The 14918-nt window shown below is 45.6% G+C and overlaps 4 protein-coding genes across 7 annotated transcripts; 2 read left to right on the forward strand and 2 right to left on the reverse strand.

Annotated features, from left to right (window-relative positions):
• The first annotated feature begins 1242 nt into the window (after positions 1-1242).
• On the forward strand, positions 1243-6159 carry LOC116209791 (glutamate--glyoxylate aminotransferase 2). Of its 4 annotated transcripts, none has more exons than XM_031543484.1 (14): positions 1243-1624; positions 2528-2679; positions 2763-2828; positions 3226-3343; positions 3520-3601; positions 3712-3799; positions 3954-4112; positions 4307-4480; positions 4798-4929; positions 5049-5114; positions 5203-5267; positions 5357-5448; positions 5529-5685; positions 5790-6159. In XM_031543484.1, exons 2-14 carry the CDS (start codon positions 2563-2565, stop codon positions 5917-5919), a joined length of 1446 nt encoding a protein of 481 aa, XP_031399344.1. In that variant the 5' UTR covers positions 1243-1624; positions 2528-2562; the 3' UTR covers positions 5920-6159. The 4 variants fall into 4 exon arrangements, with proteins under 4 accessions (XP_031399344.1, XP_031399346.1, XP_031399345.1 ...); XM_031543486.1 differs by having other exon boundaries at positions 1250-1624; positions 2525-2679; XM_031543485.1 differs by having other exon boundaries at positions 1617-1754.
• Positions 6160-6741: 582 nt separating this feature from the next.
• Positions 6742-9421, forward strand: LOC116210065 (F-box protein At1g70590). The gene is made up of 4 exons (XM_031543871.1): positions 6742-7346; positions 8051-8184; positions 8275-8457; positions 8956-9421. The coding sequence occupies exons 1-4, from the start codon at positions 6788-6790 to the stop codon at positions 9112-9114; spliced, it is 1035 nt and encodes a 344-aa protein (XP_031399731.1). The 5' UTR covers positions 6742-6787; the 3' UTR covers positions 9115-9421.
• On the reverse strand, positions 9384-12031 carry LOC116210064. The gene is made up of 2 exons (XM_031543870.1): positions 11877-12031; positions 9384-11743 (listed from the first exon to the last, which is right to left on the reverse strand). Exon 2 carries the CDS (start codon positions 11407-11409, stop codon positions 9562-9564), a length of 1848 nt encoding a protein of 615 aa, XP_031399730.1. The 5' UTR covers positions 11410-11743; positions 11877-12031; the 3' UTR covers positions 9384-9561.
• A 1103-nt stretch (positions 12032-13134) lies between these two features.
• Positions 13135-13832, reverse strand: LOC116210066 (60S ribosomal protein L27a-3). Its single transcript, XM_031543872.1, has one exon. The coding sequence runs from the start codon at positions 13748-13750 to the stop codon at positions 13310-13312; it is 441 nt and encodes a 146-aa protein (XP_031399732.1). The 5' UTR covers positions 13751-13832; the 3' UTR covers positions 13135-13309.
• Between the last annotated feature and the right edge of the window lie 1086 nt (positions 13833-14918).

The following is a 14918-nucleotide window of genomic DNA, read 5'->3' on the forward strand; positions in this document are numbered from 1 at the left end:
AAATTACATGAAAAATTTTAATTAAAAAACTGAAATATTCATTTACCATTCAATATGAAATTAGAGAGATTGGAATGTAAACTCAATATACTTGGTAAATAAATGTGTAAAATTACGGTGAATATATACGGTAATTTTCTTTTGGTGAATCAGCATAGATGATGATTTAATAAATTCACTGAAAATTATAATATTGCAGAATTTCCCTTTTTTGATAATCAAACATCTTTTTAAAGATGATTGATTGAGGAATTATGCATTCACCTAATCCCAAAATCTTCTGCTGCATCAATTCTCATTGCCTCTCAAATTGTAGATAGCATGTCCCAAATTTTGTAACTAAGCTTGATAGTTTTCATTTTACCAAATGTTTAAAAAAAAAATTCCAACTCAATGAGGAATTGCGCACATATGAACCTCACCGATATCATTTTGTTGAGATGTGAGCGGACGGATCTAGATCCATATTATCTTTGAAAATGAATCGAGAAAGAATCTTACCATAGATAACTTATAAATAATCACATGCTACTTTCTTTTTCGACAAATAACTAGTTTTTATCGGCTTCACGGTTTTTCTAGAAATCAATCGAACCACGATAAGATTAGGGATTTACTATCCCGAAGATCTAATTACGAGTGATAATATTCACCGAACATTTTCCTTCCAGCCATAATCTGATACATAATGTGGGAGGTCGGATATGCTCATAGGCCATGTACGTGTACTCATTTTGAACATTAGCTCATCTTGTCAGGTTAATAGTCTAGAAATCGTTAGCCGATATTAACGGAAACGGTACCGAAAAAACGCATCTTCATCGAGATACAATTAAATCAACATCCTCTCTGGGATTCGGGTGGCGGATTCAACTCGCTCTTCTTACTAAACGAACGACACTCTCACGACAGTGTAACTTCGAGAACCCTCTGCTTTGACATGCTAGTTGACTTAGCCTTCTCCCCTTCCCGGAATCAAAGTAATCGCGCCGAAACTCGACCGTCCAAGGTGCTAACAGTCTTCCACCGGTCGCATCCAGCCCAACACCCCATAATCTCATCGAACCGGGCCCGACCGAACAAAAAAGCAGGCCCAAGTCCACTAGCAAATCTGTAAATGCAAGAAGACAGCCGACGATGCAATAATAGACTCGCGGTCGATGTCGACCGCAATGCGGTCCCTGAAACCGACCGGAGCGAGTGAAACTTAGTGAGATATATACGCCCAAATGGATACAAGCTATCTGTACTTGGAGCCAACAGAATCAAACGCATCCTCCTCGTCCTCAATTGTCGACCAAGAACTCTCCGGTTGAAGCTGCACCACACTTCCCCAACTTTTTATCCTCTCCGAGCTCGGAATTCCCCTCACGAAGTCGCGCAGAATAATCCAAATCTAATCCAACCCCTTCGACACAAATTTCAGTGGCTCTCGTGATCCAACCTCCTTGCCCGCATGACACGACATTCACATCTCATAAGCCCCACTTTAAACATATTCTCTCTCTCTCTCTCTCTGGATGAGACAAAACGACACTGAGCTTGTGAGTGAATCTCTCTGAACGCCTCTCTGAAGTCTGAACAGCGCCCTGCTACGTGGGGGAGGCTAACTGGTAGCTCAGAGGTAAACGGCTTCGACCTTCGATGGCTGGCTGGTGGCAGCCTCCGCTTGCGCTTTGCGTCTCCGTTTTACTCGAGGATATTCTGATTCGATGCCCACCTGCATGTTTGTGGCAGACACCGAGTTCTGTCAAGTGGGTCTTGTTTTGTTTCTCTCGTCGGGCTGTCGGTCGATGTTGTTCGTCTTGCTCTTCTTGTGCTTCCTCGTGATCGTTTTGATTGTAAAGTTTGTGACACCTGATTGGTTATTGGGTGCTGGCCAGTATTCTCGTTCAATCAGTGTTTGTGTCTGCATGGAGTTTTGTATCTATTGGGCATTGCCAGACGACCTACGGACTGTTTCCTTCTGCTGATTATGTGTTTTCTCATCGAGTTGGCCGGTGTTGCTCCTGTATGACTTGTCTAACCCCGGGTCACTGAGTTTTTGGTTGTTCTGGGATGATGTTCATCTGTAATTTGTCTGCTGATTGTTAGTTTCTACAGTATGTTGAGTTTCAGTTTTCACGGTTCATTTTGTTCTCCATCGGATGCTATTTATGTTGAATTTGGTCCTATGTTGATTCTCAATCGCACTGTTTCATATAGTTTTCTAGATGTGCTTGACGGATAGTTTAGCATGTCCAATGATGTTCAGAGTATGGTCGGAAAAAAAAGCGTTTGCAGGATGTCGTCGATACTGCAACCCGCTATTCGTTCAACTTCCTGTTTTTTTTCAAGAGATTTGAAACTTCTCTTTTTGATCTGAGGATTAAGGGAACCTTGGACCATGAAAATGTGGAATATTAATTTCAATTTATTGGTCCAGTTATGTATTGTCCTCTCGATCATTATACTCCCTGTACTATATGAATCTAGTTGGAAATTTGAAGCTTATATTTCTTCTGCAATTTCTGTTCCTGTCTAGTAGAGGGTTGACTTCCGGTTGAAGTGAATAGCCCCATCATGTCGCCGAAGGCATTGGACTATGAGTCGCTGAACGAAAATGTCAAGAAGGTCCAGTACGCTGTTAGAGGCGAGTTGTATCTCCGAGCCTCGGAGCTTCAAAAGGAAGGGAAGAAGGTATTCTATTGTATCATGATTGAGTTTCACTTCTTAGTTGGATTTCTGGATGTGAACTGAATGATGATCTTTTTCCATTGCAGATTATCTTCACCAATGTCGGGAACCCTCATGCTCTGGGACAGAAGCCGCTGACCTTTCCTCGCCAGGTAAAAGAGGTTTCCAGATGTTCAATCTCTCTATCAAGGCCGACATGCCTGTTAATACTGTAGTATTGTTAGATTTGGGCCTGTAATTTTTCCGTAGTTATTGACATATGAAGCGCGTAAAAGTTAGGGAGATGGGGAGTAGATTTAACATCTCATCAAAGTTTCGGAGTCCGATTGAGTCAAGAGTACTTCTTCCTAAGTAGATTCATATCTGCATCTACTTAATAATCTGCTTAAGAAGTCTCTGGCATCCCATCGTGTCTCTTCTCCACCTTCTTTTACCTCTTTTCGGATGATCTCATTATTGAGTAAATCTTAAGAACTCAATCTGTTAAGCTTATTAAACTAGTCCTAGTCTTTGAACTTTGTAATGAGTCGAGTGAACACTTTGTCGCAGGTGGTTGCCTTGTGCCAGGCTCCTTTTCTACTGGACGACCCCAATGTAGGGTTGCTCTTCCCGGCTGATGCTATTGCAAGAGCCAAGCACTATCTCTCACTTACCTCGGGTGGTCTAGGTATGTTATATCCGCAGCATTTCACTTGGTGTAGCCAATGAAACGGAATGTTCACTAGGGTATAATGGCTTGAAGGAGTCCTCCATCAACTCTTGTGGTATTCCCTTTATGGACTTGGGACTACTGTCAGTTTATTCTCAAACTCAATTTTGAATGGTCTTTATTCTTTCGAACAGGGGCTTACAGCGATTCTCGTGGTCTTCCGGGGGTCAGGAAGGAAGTGGCAGATTTCATTGGAAGGCGTGATGGTTACCCAAGGTGATATGGCTAGAATTTCTGGACTTCTCCCTCCTCCTCCATTTCCTGCTTCAGTTCTACATACTTACAAAATGGCCTTAAATGCTTGATGTTTCTTGCTTGATTGGCAGTGACCCAGAACTAATATTTCTCACTGATGGTGCAAGCAAAGGTGTGATGCAAATCCTCAATGCAATTATTCGCGGTGAAGGAGATGGGGTGAATTCTTTTTCCCTCCATGCAACATTCTTTTTCTTGCCTTTGCATTCCTTTTGACATCCTGGACTTTCAGTGATCGTTCTCTTTCTACTTTCAAGTACATAAAATATTTCTGCTTCCGTTTGTGAATTTATTCCACCGTGACTATTCCCAGGTTCTGGTGCCAGTCCCACAGTACCCACTTTATTCTGCTGCAATAGCTCTCTTTGGCGGCTCTCTTGTCCCATATTACCTTGAGGAGACTGCCAACTGGGGCCTTGACGTAGCTGACCTTCGCCAATCAGTTGCACAGGCTCGCCGGAAAGGGATAACAGTGAGTATACATTTTTTTGGGTAGTATATCTATATTATAGGGTGGATTGAATCCAGTAAACCTGGAAAGCTTTGGACTTTGAAAACTTATGGGAAATAATTCCTAACAATGAACAGATCATTTGTTTCCTTTTTCGGTTAGTTCAGTACCTCCTATGTGGCTTTTGATTTTATTGTATCCTGGGATATGACCAGGTTAGAGCTATGGTTATTATAAACCCTGGAAACCCAACTGGGCAGTGCCTCAGTGCAGCAAACCTGAGAGAAATTCTGCAGTTCTGTTACCAAGAGAACCTCGTCTTGCTCGGAGATGAGGTATATCAGCAGAACATATACCAGGACGAGCGTCCCTTCATCAGTGTCAAGAAGGTATTATTTTCTCTTCCTATTGTTTTGTTATCACTATAATAGTTTTAAAAAGTGGATTGGACTAGTTGAAAATCAGACCCCCGACCAGTATGATCTTGGAAAACTAGACCTTTAAGTAAACCAATCGGGTCTTTGTCTTGAACCGATCCTTTTTTCCTTATATTTTCCTTTTTTGATTGAGTTTCTATACTATTCTGTTTATTGAGCCAGCTGAACCATGAATTGATTGTTCGGTTGGTTCACTGTCCCTTCCTTCAAAAAACCCAGGCTTTAAGCATTTTTGGTGAATATGCTCATATCTTCTTTGCTGCTCAAAGGTGTTGATGGACATGGGTGGGCCTATGAGCAAGGAAGTGCAGCTTGTTTCTTTCCACTCAGTGTCAAAAGGTTACTGGGGTGAGTGTGGACAGAGGGGAGGATACTTCGAGATGACTAACATTCCTCCGAGGGTACTGGGCCAATATATTACAATTTCCAGCTCGTTTCTTTCTACCTATGGGTATTATTTCACAGATGTAAACCATAACTATGCCCTATTAAAGTTCATCTTCGTGTTCTGATGTTGCAGACTGTTGACGAGATCTACAAGATTGCTTCCATATCACTTAGCCCCAACGTTCCCGCCATGATCTTTGTGAGTACGATCTTCGTGTTCTAAAGTTCCCTGTGTTGTCTCGGACTTGGCTTTAATATTGAGATTCATTCACACCTTTTTCATACAGTTGGGATTGATGGTTAACCCTCCAAAACCTGGGGATATTTCGTATGACCAGTTTGTACGGGAAAGGTACGCCATCTAACAAATACATTGGTTGCTATATCAATGTGAGGCCATTTCCTCGGTAATATATAACGGTGAACTATTTTGTAAAACAGCAAAGAGATCCTTGAATCGCTCAGGAGAAGAGCTAGGATTATGACGGATGGGTTCAACAGCTGCAGGAATGTTGTTTGCAACTTCACTGAAGGTCTGGGAGTCATTACCTTCAGAACATATTTTCGCATCCCTTTAATTTACCATGAAGTTATCAACTGGTCTTCTGCATAGGTGCCATGTATTCGTTCCCTCAAATACGTTTGCCGCCGAGAGCAATAGAAGCCGCCAAGAAAGCCGGGAAGGTCCCTGACGTCTTCTACTGCCTCAAGCTTCTGGAAGCTACCGGCATCTCCACCGTGCCAGGTTCAGGATTCGGACAGAAAGAAGGGTAAGAATGCAAACTCAAATATTTATCTCATCCAATTAAGAAATGATTTTGGGGAATTAAGCTGAGGTTATTATCATATTATGCAATGTCATTGCTATATATAGGGTGTTCCACTTGAGGACGACCATCTTGCCCGCCGAAGAGGACATGCCTGCGATCATGGCGAGTTTCAAGAAGTTCAACGACGAGTTCATGGAGCAGTACGAAGACCATCGAGGTTACTCGAGGATGTGAAAAGGTTGCCCTGAATTTCAGGAAATCAAGTTGTATGTAATATTCAAATCTTTTCTCGTTGTCTCTACAATCTTTTTGGAGGAATTGTGCTCACATTCTGATTGTTCGAATTTGGATCGATAAACTTTATGCTGTTGAAGATTCGACATGATAGGATATTTAATCTGTGCACTGCACTATCCATCAAAGTACATCGTGAATGCTGGTTCCTAATTCAGTTAGATTCTGTGGTTGCACTTTCGTAAGTTCTGAGCAATGAACTGGCTGCGGAGTTGTCCTTTTTCCTAATTGATCTCGTGTGAATGCGTAATCGAACCGACCCCGTGTACAAGTCGTTCAGAGATGTCGTACACTGGCACGCTTATTCGATAGAGAAGGGCAAGTAAGTAACTCTGAGTTACTTGAGGGACCGAATTCCTTATTTCATGGGTCATGGAATGTACCTGCAAATGGGAACTACTCCACATTGTTCTTGGCAACCAAACAATTTCGTTGAGCCGATCGTCCGTCTTCTTATGGCAAATTTTGACCATTCAAACATTGATCGATTCCGATCAAACGCTTTGATGAAATTTTCATTTTCACTACTGTCTCAATCATACTCTACATTAGAACTCGCCTAAAAGTATTTATCATTGCTTATGTGTCCGCGATTATAAAGACGTGCCAAAGCTCATTGTCAACTTCGATTCCGATTTCGACGGTCATGGCAATGGAAAGATAAGGGGTGTGATTACTAAATATGTGAAATATTAGGGTCGTTACGTCACTTTCAAAAACTTCAGGGGGAACGTGTAATTAATTCAGGGAGAACAAAATCTCGAGTGTCCCCCTTCCCGTCTCCTCAGCTGGAGAAACGACGGGACCGATGAGGCGGAGGACACCGCGCCACCAGCCGGACGGCTCTCGCGTCTTACCCCTTCTGCGACCCATCTCCGGCGACAATAAGCTCTCCCGGTTCAACTTCACTGGCCGCCGTCACCAGGACATGCCCAACCGCGATAGTTGCAGCTCGAAGCTGCCAGCATCGCCCTATTCTTCTACGTCCCAACGCCGGGACTTCGCCGCCCTTCCGTACGATCTGCTCCAGAAGATCGCGGGGTCGTTCTCGCACCCGAACCTCCAGTCGGCGTCGCTGGTGTGCCGCGCGTGGAGGGACGCTCTCCAGCCGCTGAGGGAGGCGATGCTGTTCCTCCGGTGGGGAAAGCGGTTCAAGCACGGGCGCCGGGGAGTGCGGCAGAACCCGGCCAAGGCGCTCGACTCGTTCCTGAAGGGCGCTGCTCGTGGCTCCACGCTCGCGATGGTCGATGCGGGGCTCATATATTGGGAGATGGGGAAGAAGGACAAGGCGATTCAGCTGTACCAGAGGGCGGCAGCATTAGGAGATCCTGCTGGACAGTGCAATTTGGGGATTTCATATCTTCAAGGTCCGTAATTGAATTGAAATCTGGGGTTTAGGGTTCTGATCCTGTTTGGCTTGATTATATCAATTTGGCACCTTGGATCATCAGTCGCATTTGCTTGTATGATTGATATGCTTCTGCTGGTTATCTTCCCGCTTTTCATGTTCGATTTACTTGACAATGAATTTGGCAATAGCTGTGTGCTGTCCAAGGCTGTTGGGCTTCTAGCTTGAGCTGATAGAAGTGATGGAGTGTAGAATCGGTTACCTCAAGGATTTCTCTGATCTCCGCAATTGGGCCAAAATTTCATACTTCAGTTTAGATTGATCCTGATGTAAAGTATCCATTGGTTTTTGCGGAGTGTCACTCAATATTAGTTCATTATAATTTCAATTTGTTTCTTGAAAGATTTCGACCTCGATATGATTCATTAAAGGTTTCACAGTTTCGTGAAGGCGAAAGGAATCTAAGCATGAGGTGGGGGAAGGATAAGTTAGTAGTCATTCGGATTTATGCTTGCGGGCCATTCTAATTGATTAGTACATGCTGTATAAAAAGCAAACAGAACTTGCGAGACAGTTTTGTTGTTGCATCAACTTATTTCGAGGGTATTTATTGTGAGAGATTTAAGGAGGTTAACTTTGTTTCACTGGGTGGACAGGTTCCACGAGTCTTCGGTTGGTCAACTTTCATTTGCTGCATTCTTACGGTTACGCTGATGCTTGCAGCTGAACCTCCGCAGCCTGAAGAAGCCGTTCATTGGCTAAATCTTGCTTCAAAGGCTGGCCATGTACGAGCACGGTACCAATTGGCGCTTTGCCTTCATCAGGGATGTGGTGTGGATCGGAATCTACAAGAAGCTGTACGTAACTTCTTTCCCTTCTTGTCATTTCCTTATGCCTGTAATTTTTTTTCCTTATCTCATTTTCTTACAAGTTTTTCTATCTAATAGGCGAAATGGTATTTAAAAGCGGCTGAAGGAGGCTATGTGCGAGCAATGTATAATGTTGCTCTGTGCTACTCCTTTGGAGAAGGTTTTGCCCACAATAACCGACAGTCAAGAAACTGGATGAGGCGAGCAGCTGATCGTGGTCACAGTAAAGCTCAATTCGAGCATGGGCTCAGACTTTTCTCTGTAAGTATACCCTAGGCTATCTCTTGAACTCAATATCTAGTATCATTTCATTATTCATACTTCCTTTTTGTGTGCATTTTCTCCTGTTTATCTATTGGACTACCCGGAGTAAGGGAATGGGACAGTTTTTAAGGGAACCGAATCTCCAAGGTTCATTTCGAAGAGAGTTGGGTGGAGTTGGGTCAGTTTTGAGGGTACCAAATGTCCTCGTATTGAGTGTTCTTGCATTTCTGCATGTGGAAGAACTTATATTGCGTTCTGCTGATCTTCTCTTCTTTTTTTTTTTTTTCCTTTGACATCCAAATTGATTTCTGAATTTGGGCTCCTCCCCGGGTTACATTTGCAACCATTCATCATCGATGAAATCCTATTGACAATTGGCTCATTCGGGGAAAAAGTTGTTTATGATTGTATCCTTCTTTCTTATTTTTACTTGTCCTGGATTTATCTTGTGTTAAGGAAACAGTGTCTGATTGACTTCTTGTATTGTTTCGGCAGGAGGGAGAGATGATGAAAGCTGTGGTTTACTTGGAACTCGCGACTCGTGCCGGAGAAACAGCGGCATCTCATGTCAAGAATGTAATCCTCCAACAACTGTCAGCTACATCACGAGATCGTGTGATGTTCCTCGCCGACAATTGGCGTGCCTTGCCATGAGCATGATGAGACATGTTCAGTTGGTTGTCGTATTTATTCGAGGCATATTCTTCTGAGTATGTATAGTATAGGATTGGTCACTCTGTGTAGGAGCACAAGCATAGACTGTCCTACATCCTGATGCTTGTATATTGTGTCTCAGAATTATACAGATCTATATTCCTGAAGTTGTAAGACCAAATCAAATGTATCTGGTTTGTGTTTCGTAGCAGTATAGAGATCGGAAATTCAATGGAATCCGAATAAAAACTGGGCAATGAATCACAATATCCGGAAGATAAATAATGGAGAGATGATATTTTGTTCATACGAGATTAAAACTTTAAACTGTGCTTTCAAGGTATCACTACCAGTCTCACTCTAAGCTCCTTTGCTGTTCTTTCTATTGACAATCCTGTCTACTTCTATATGGACAATTGTTTATATACCTCACCGGAAATAGGATTTCTAAGGAGGATAAGACAGCCTCTGAGAATGCCCGACAGAATGATACATCTTGAGGTGGTACATAGCCTTCACGATCAGCTCCTTCAGCTCGGGATGCTGTGCCGCCACGGACCGGTCCGCCCCCTCCAGAGCCGTGAGGACCCTGGCCTGGTCCAGCCTCTCGTTGTGCCCAGAATGCAGAGCGAGGTAGCAGAGCAGGCCCAGCCCGTGAAACTGTGCCCTCTCACTACTCCTCAGAAGCCTCATCAGTCCTGGGACTGCATCGAGCTCGATGATCGTCCTTGAATGCTCCGTGCAAAGGAAATTGGCAGGGCAAGCAAACTTCCCGAGAGCGATTGCAGCCTCGGTCGCCACATCAGGATCCCAATGACCGAGGCGATCCACGAGTGGCACTATCACGCGGGTCTCCCTTGCAGGGAATGTCCTCGCCAGCGACCCGATTGATCTGATTGCAGGAATCTGCAATAATTTGTCCTCTGCTTCCTTAATCACCCTCAGGAGCTGCTCAACCACGGCTTTTGCGGCAGGGGAGTTGGTCTTAAAAGCCGCCTGCCTGAGATCAACACTCGACTCGGCTGCAGAGGTGATCTCCATCACTGCCATTAGGCAGTTGTACTGCAACTCGCCTCGTTCTCTCTCGATCAACTTTGCCAAACAGAGCAGTCCCTTTGTCTCAGTAATCCTACGACTGTTGGATATACTCCCCGCCGATAACATCCACAGAGCCCTCGCGCAGTTCGTCTTAAGCTTCAGCTTGACCTCGTAAGTCTCATTCTCCCACTCCCTCCTATGGCTCCCTGCTCTAGAACTGCCATCCCATGTCGGATACGAGTACGAATTCAGATGACGAAGACTGTTATGAGGATTACCCAATTTCGAGCTTTCGCCCCTTCTCCTGTTCATCTCAAGAATGGAGTGGATGCTCGCCTTGCCATTCTCCTGAGCCCTCCTATCATCACCTATGATCATGTCGAATGCGAGCAATGTGACAAGCGGCCGAATAGCATTCTCACACGCGAAATCCTCCTGTGCCAGTGGGTTGTGCTCGGCCATTTTCGCCACCAGATTAGCCACCAGAATCTGAACCCTCATCGGGGATTCACCGAGCACCTGGACGATGATCGGGACCCCAAGCTCCTTCACGATCGCCCAGACTCTATCCTGGTCGTTCGATATGCTGATGAGGGCTGTAGCAGCTGCGATTTGCCCCTCCGGGTCGGAGCCTTCTTTCAAGAGCTTCAGCAGCGGGGGAATCCCGCCTTCTTCTACAATCATCTGCTTGTTCCGATCATTGTCCTTTGCCAGCGAGGCCAACTCGTTGGCCGCCTCGACACGGTCGCTGGACTCGCCGTAGTGAATCGAGGCGATGAAGGACCAAACCCAGGAGAGGATCGGGTCGTTGCTCGCGATCGGGGGCAGGGAGAGCTCAATCCCGCCGTCCCCGTCAGCCCGGAAGATGCTCAGCAGCCACTTCATGTCCCCCACGGAGGCGTCCAGAAGGTTCTGGACCTTCCTGAAATCGGCGGCGCTGGTGATGGTGACGACCCGGCGGAGGAAGTTCTGCCGCCTGCAGCGGCGGGCCAGGGCCAGGGCCCGGTCGAGGACGTCGCATATGTCGGAGAGGATCCGCCGGACGGGACGGTCGTAGAGGGAGGAAGAGGAGGCGAAACGGACGAGGGAGCGGAGTGTCGGGGAGAGGCGGTCGACCTGCTTGCGGAGCTCGGAGCAGTCGGACTTGAAGGACTCGGCGTGCTCGGCCGCCGACCGGACGCGCTCGGAGAGGAGGATCGCATAGGACAGGGCGTCCTCCACGCTCCTCTCATCGTCAACAGCCGCGGCGGCGTCCATTGGTCCTCACTGACGGCGGGGCGCTGACCTCAGTCCGAGTCTTCTTCTCTTCCCTTCCCTTGCGTTCCGATCGATCGATCGATCGAATTTGGATCCGACGAGCTGACGTGCGAACGTGGGGAATGTTCAATGACACAATCTGCTTCGCATGTTTTCGTGTCGAATCCAATCGAATCAAACGAGGAGAAGAGATGAATGAATGGTTTCTTCTGCTGGTCGAAAGCGCGTGGGAGAGTCAGCGCTTCAGTCAGAAACTAACCTTTACTTCCGTAACGCAGACGTCCACTCACGTGATGCGTACTTGCTCAGAAGGCGCGTGGGGCTTTTATCTCACCTTATTATTTATAAAAAGAATAATTAGATTTAATAATAATCATTTTATTTTGTGGCTGAAGAAAAACATGCGACATAATTTTACTAGGGCGACTGTCATGGACGATTCGTCAAACACGAAAGGTCCCCATTACCTCGCCAAATTTGCCGGAATCAAAGAACTGTGGCTTTCCTGCGTTTGCAAGTCAACTGGGACAGTTTATACAACTTCTTTGGATATTCGAGACGCGGGTCGGGATTTTATAATGTGCGCTGTCGTATCGCTCCATAGTGAAGTGCCGAGAAGGCGAGTGACCCGGAAGTTGCTTGAGTGATGGGATGGGATGGGACAAGAGGACGTATCGTATCGAGAGAGATCTACACCGTTTCGCGTGATCCAGCAGCTAGCGGAAGCTTAGGAACATAGTCAAGTACACCCTCTTCACGGCTCACGCAAACATCCAAAACTACGCCAGTGGTACAGCTCCCTATCATTGCAAACGATCAAGAATTTTTGGGGATACTGGCACTTGACTCCAAAAAAACCAGCCTAAAAGTGCCTCAAATCATGAAACATATGCAGAAAGTGGAGTAGGGTCCGGAAAATTCGAGGGATGAGTACTGGAGCCCACTGCTGCATTCGGGGTCGTGACCAGGAAGACACCCGCACCGGGGAAGATATTAATATTCAAAGATCAGAGCCTGGCAACAAGAAGCTCGAGAGAAGATGGACAGCTTTCCAATGTGGGGGTAGCAAAGACACATTCTTGCACTAACGATATCAAATAAAATGAGCACACAAGAGGTGAGTTTCAATTGACAGGACAACAAAATGGACCTCGATGTCGATTAACTTAAGATGCAAGATCCAAAGACAAGGTAAGTGTAAGAGAAGGTAAAGTGTGCCATTGCTAACGTTTGGATGAGACGATATATGCAAAACCACCGGAGACTGCTCTACTACTTTCAGGCATTCATCTGCAAAGAAAATGGAGAATTGATATCCTACAGGGTGGTCTGATCAACACATCAGGGATTGACAAAACCGGGCATTGGCTGGGTATAATAGCACATAAGCAATGACCAATCATCGGGCCCAACCATATAGCTGGAAACAGAAACTTGATATTACAGACCATGAGCATTGAGAATGCATCAGAAGCACTATAACAGTCGATACCCGAAATCCCAATAAAAGAACTGAACTTAGATCAGCAAATGCCGATAAGGAAACAATATCTAATCTCAGTTCCCGAAACCACCCGCTTCAAAGAAGCACGAAACATGGATTGCCTTCATGATGCTCATATAGTGTTCTACCATTAAACCCCAACTGAAACTCCAGCTCAAAGCACAATTCAATCACAAAGCTACGGCCTTTAACAGTCAAATTGAACTGCTGTATGATCAGAATGATCGGAACGAAATCAGCAAATGGTTGAAGGAACAATGTATACTCATACTCAACAGTGAAGCTCCAGAGTCGCAGGATATATTTTATGGCAAATTATATAAAAAGCTAACACGACAAGTTCATCAGAGCACCAAAAATCTTCTAAAAACAGTCAAATGCATAAAAATCGATACTTTAAGCGGTGAGGATGACGGCTCCGCCAGCCTCCTTGATCTTCTTCTCCGCAATCTTGGAGATGAGCTTGGCCTTCACGACGATGGGCTGCTGCTCCGGCAACACCCCCTTGCCGAGGACCTTGAAGTAGCCGAACTGGGTGACGTCGACGACGGGGGCGGCGTCCTTGGTGGCCTTGTCCTTGACCTCCTGGGGGACGAGGGACCAGAGCTTGTCGAGGTTGACGATGGGGCAGTAGAACTTGTTCCGTAGCTTGTGGAAGTACCGCATCCCGACCTTGCCGAAATACCCAGGGTGGTACTTGTCGAAGAGGATCCGGTGGTGGTGCATCCCTCCGGCGTTACCCCGCCCTCCCGGGTGCTTCCGGTGCTTCCCAATGCGGCCATGCCCGGCACTCACGTGGCCCCTCTTCTTCCGGTTCTTCTTGAATCTGGTCGTCATCGGGTCTCTCTCTCGCTGCCGGTGACTAGGGTTTGACGGGAAGTCGACGGAGAGACAAGAGAGTCAAGCGTCCCGCTTCGGCGGATTTTATACGCGCCTTCTGCTGGGTTCCCTCGGCTCGGCGGCTAGGGTTTGCAGAGATTAGAGGCTAATTGGGCCTAATTTTGGGCCCATTCTGGGATGTGGGCCTAAAAACAAGAGCCCAATTACCGGCCCATAAGCTTAGAATCTATCTGTTTTCAACTTTTGCCCCTTTCATAATTTCCGAGGATGCTATAAATGTCGAGATTTGTGTAATCCAGCGAGATTTGTGCTCGAACCTTGTCATTAGGTTCGATCTAGCACGTATGCATTGTGCAATTGTTAATGTCTACGAACCAACCGACAAAGGCTGCCTCTCCATTACAGGCCAAAGCCAAGGCTGCTTTGCTGGCTATCTCATTAGCTCTTGACCTTGGTTGGAGAAAGGTTTGGATCCACACTGATACTCTCTTCTACTAGCGGATGCTTTACATAGAACTCATCCTCCCCCTCGGACATTAGAACTATTACGTCGGATATTGTTAGCATACTTTCACTTTTCTCGGATTGGAAATGTACTTTGATCCGCCACGTTCTGATAACTCTCTTGCTCACGACTTAGGATAATACGGCCTCGACTCGAATTTTCACTCTTTTTGTATGCTTGAGGGTTATCCGACTTTTGATTTACCTCCAGTTTATTAGCAATATATTATCTATCTTACCTATTAAAAAAAGAGAGAAAATGTTAATGTTTATGGCACCATGTTAAGTAGTTTTGCTATGACTTTTTTACATTGATCTCGCTCATGCATCAGGCCAATCGATGCCATCACTGACCCTCATCTAACATATGCTGATTAAACCCTCAAAATGCACGTAAAATTTTGTATATTAACTAATCTCCGGTCAACTCCCCAACCCATGGAACAACTCCTTAACCAGACAGTCACATCGCCTCTGCAACTAGGAACACCACCGGACATCATGGGACTCAATTGGTGCACTGTCTCCTCAGACGCAGCCTGGAACAACAGTAGTTCATGTCTTGCTATAGATTTGGTGCACAACAGAATAGCCAAATCAATTTTTCCTGGTTTCAAGTTTCAATCAGCAGATTCCACACCTCTCCAAAGCTGAGGCATGG

The sequence above is a fragment of the Punica granatum genome, chromosome 6 (assembly GCF_007655135.1).
Source record: "Punica granatum isolate Tunisia-2019 chromosome 6, ASM765513v2, whole genome shotgun sequence".
In the NCBI taxonomy this organism is placed as follows: Eukaryota; Viridiplantae; Streptophyta; class Magnoliopsida; order Myrtales; family Lythraceae; genus Punica; species Punica granatum.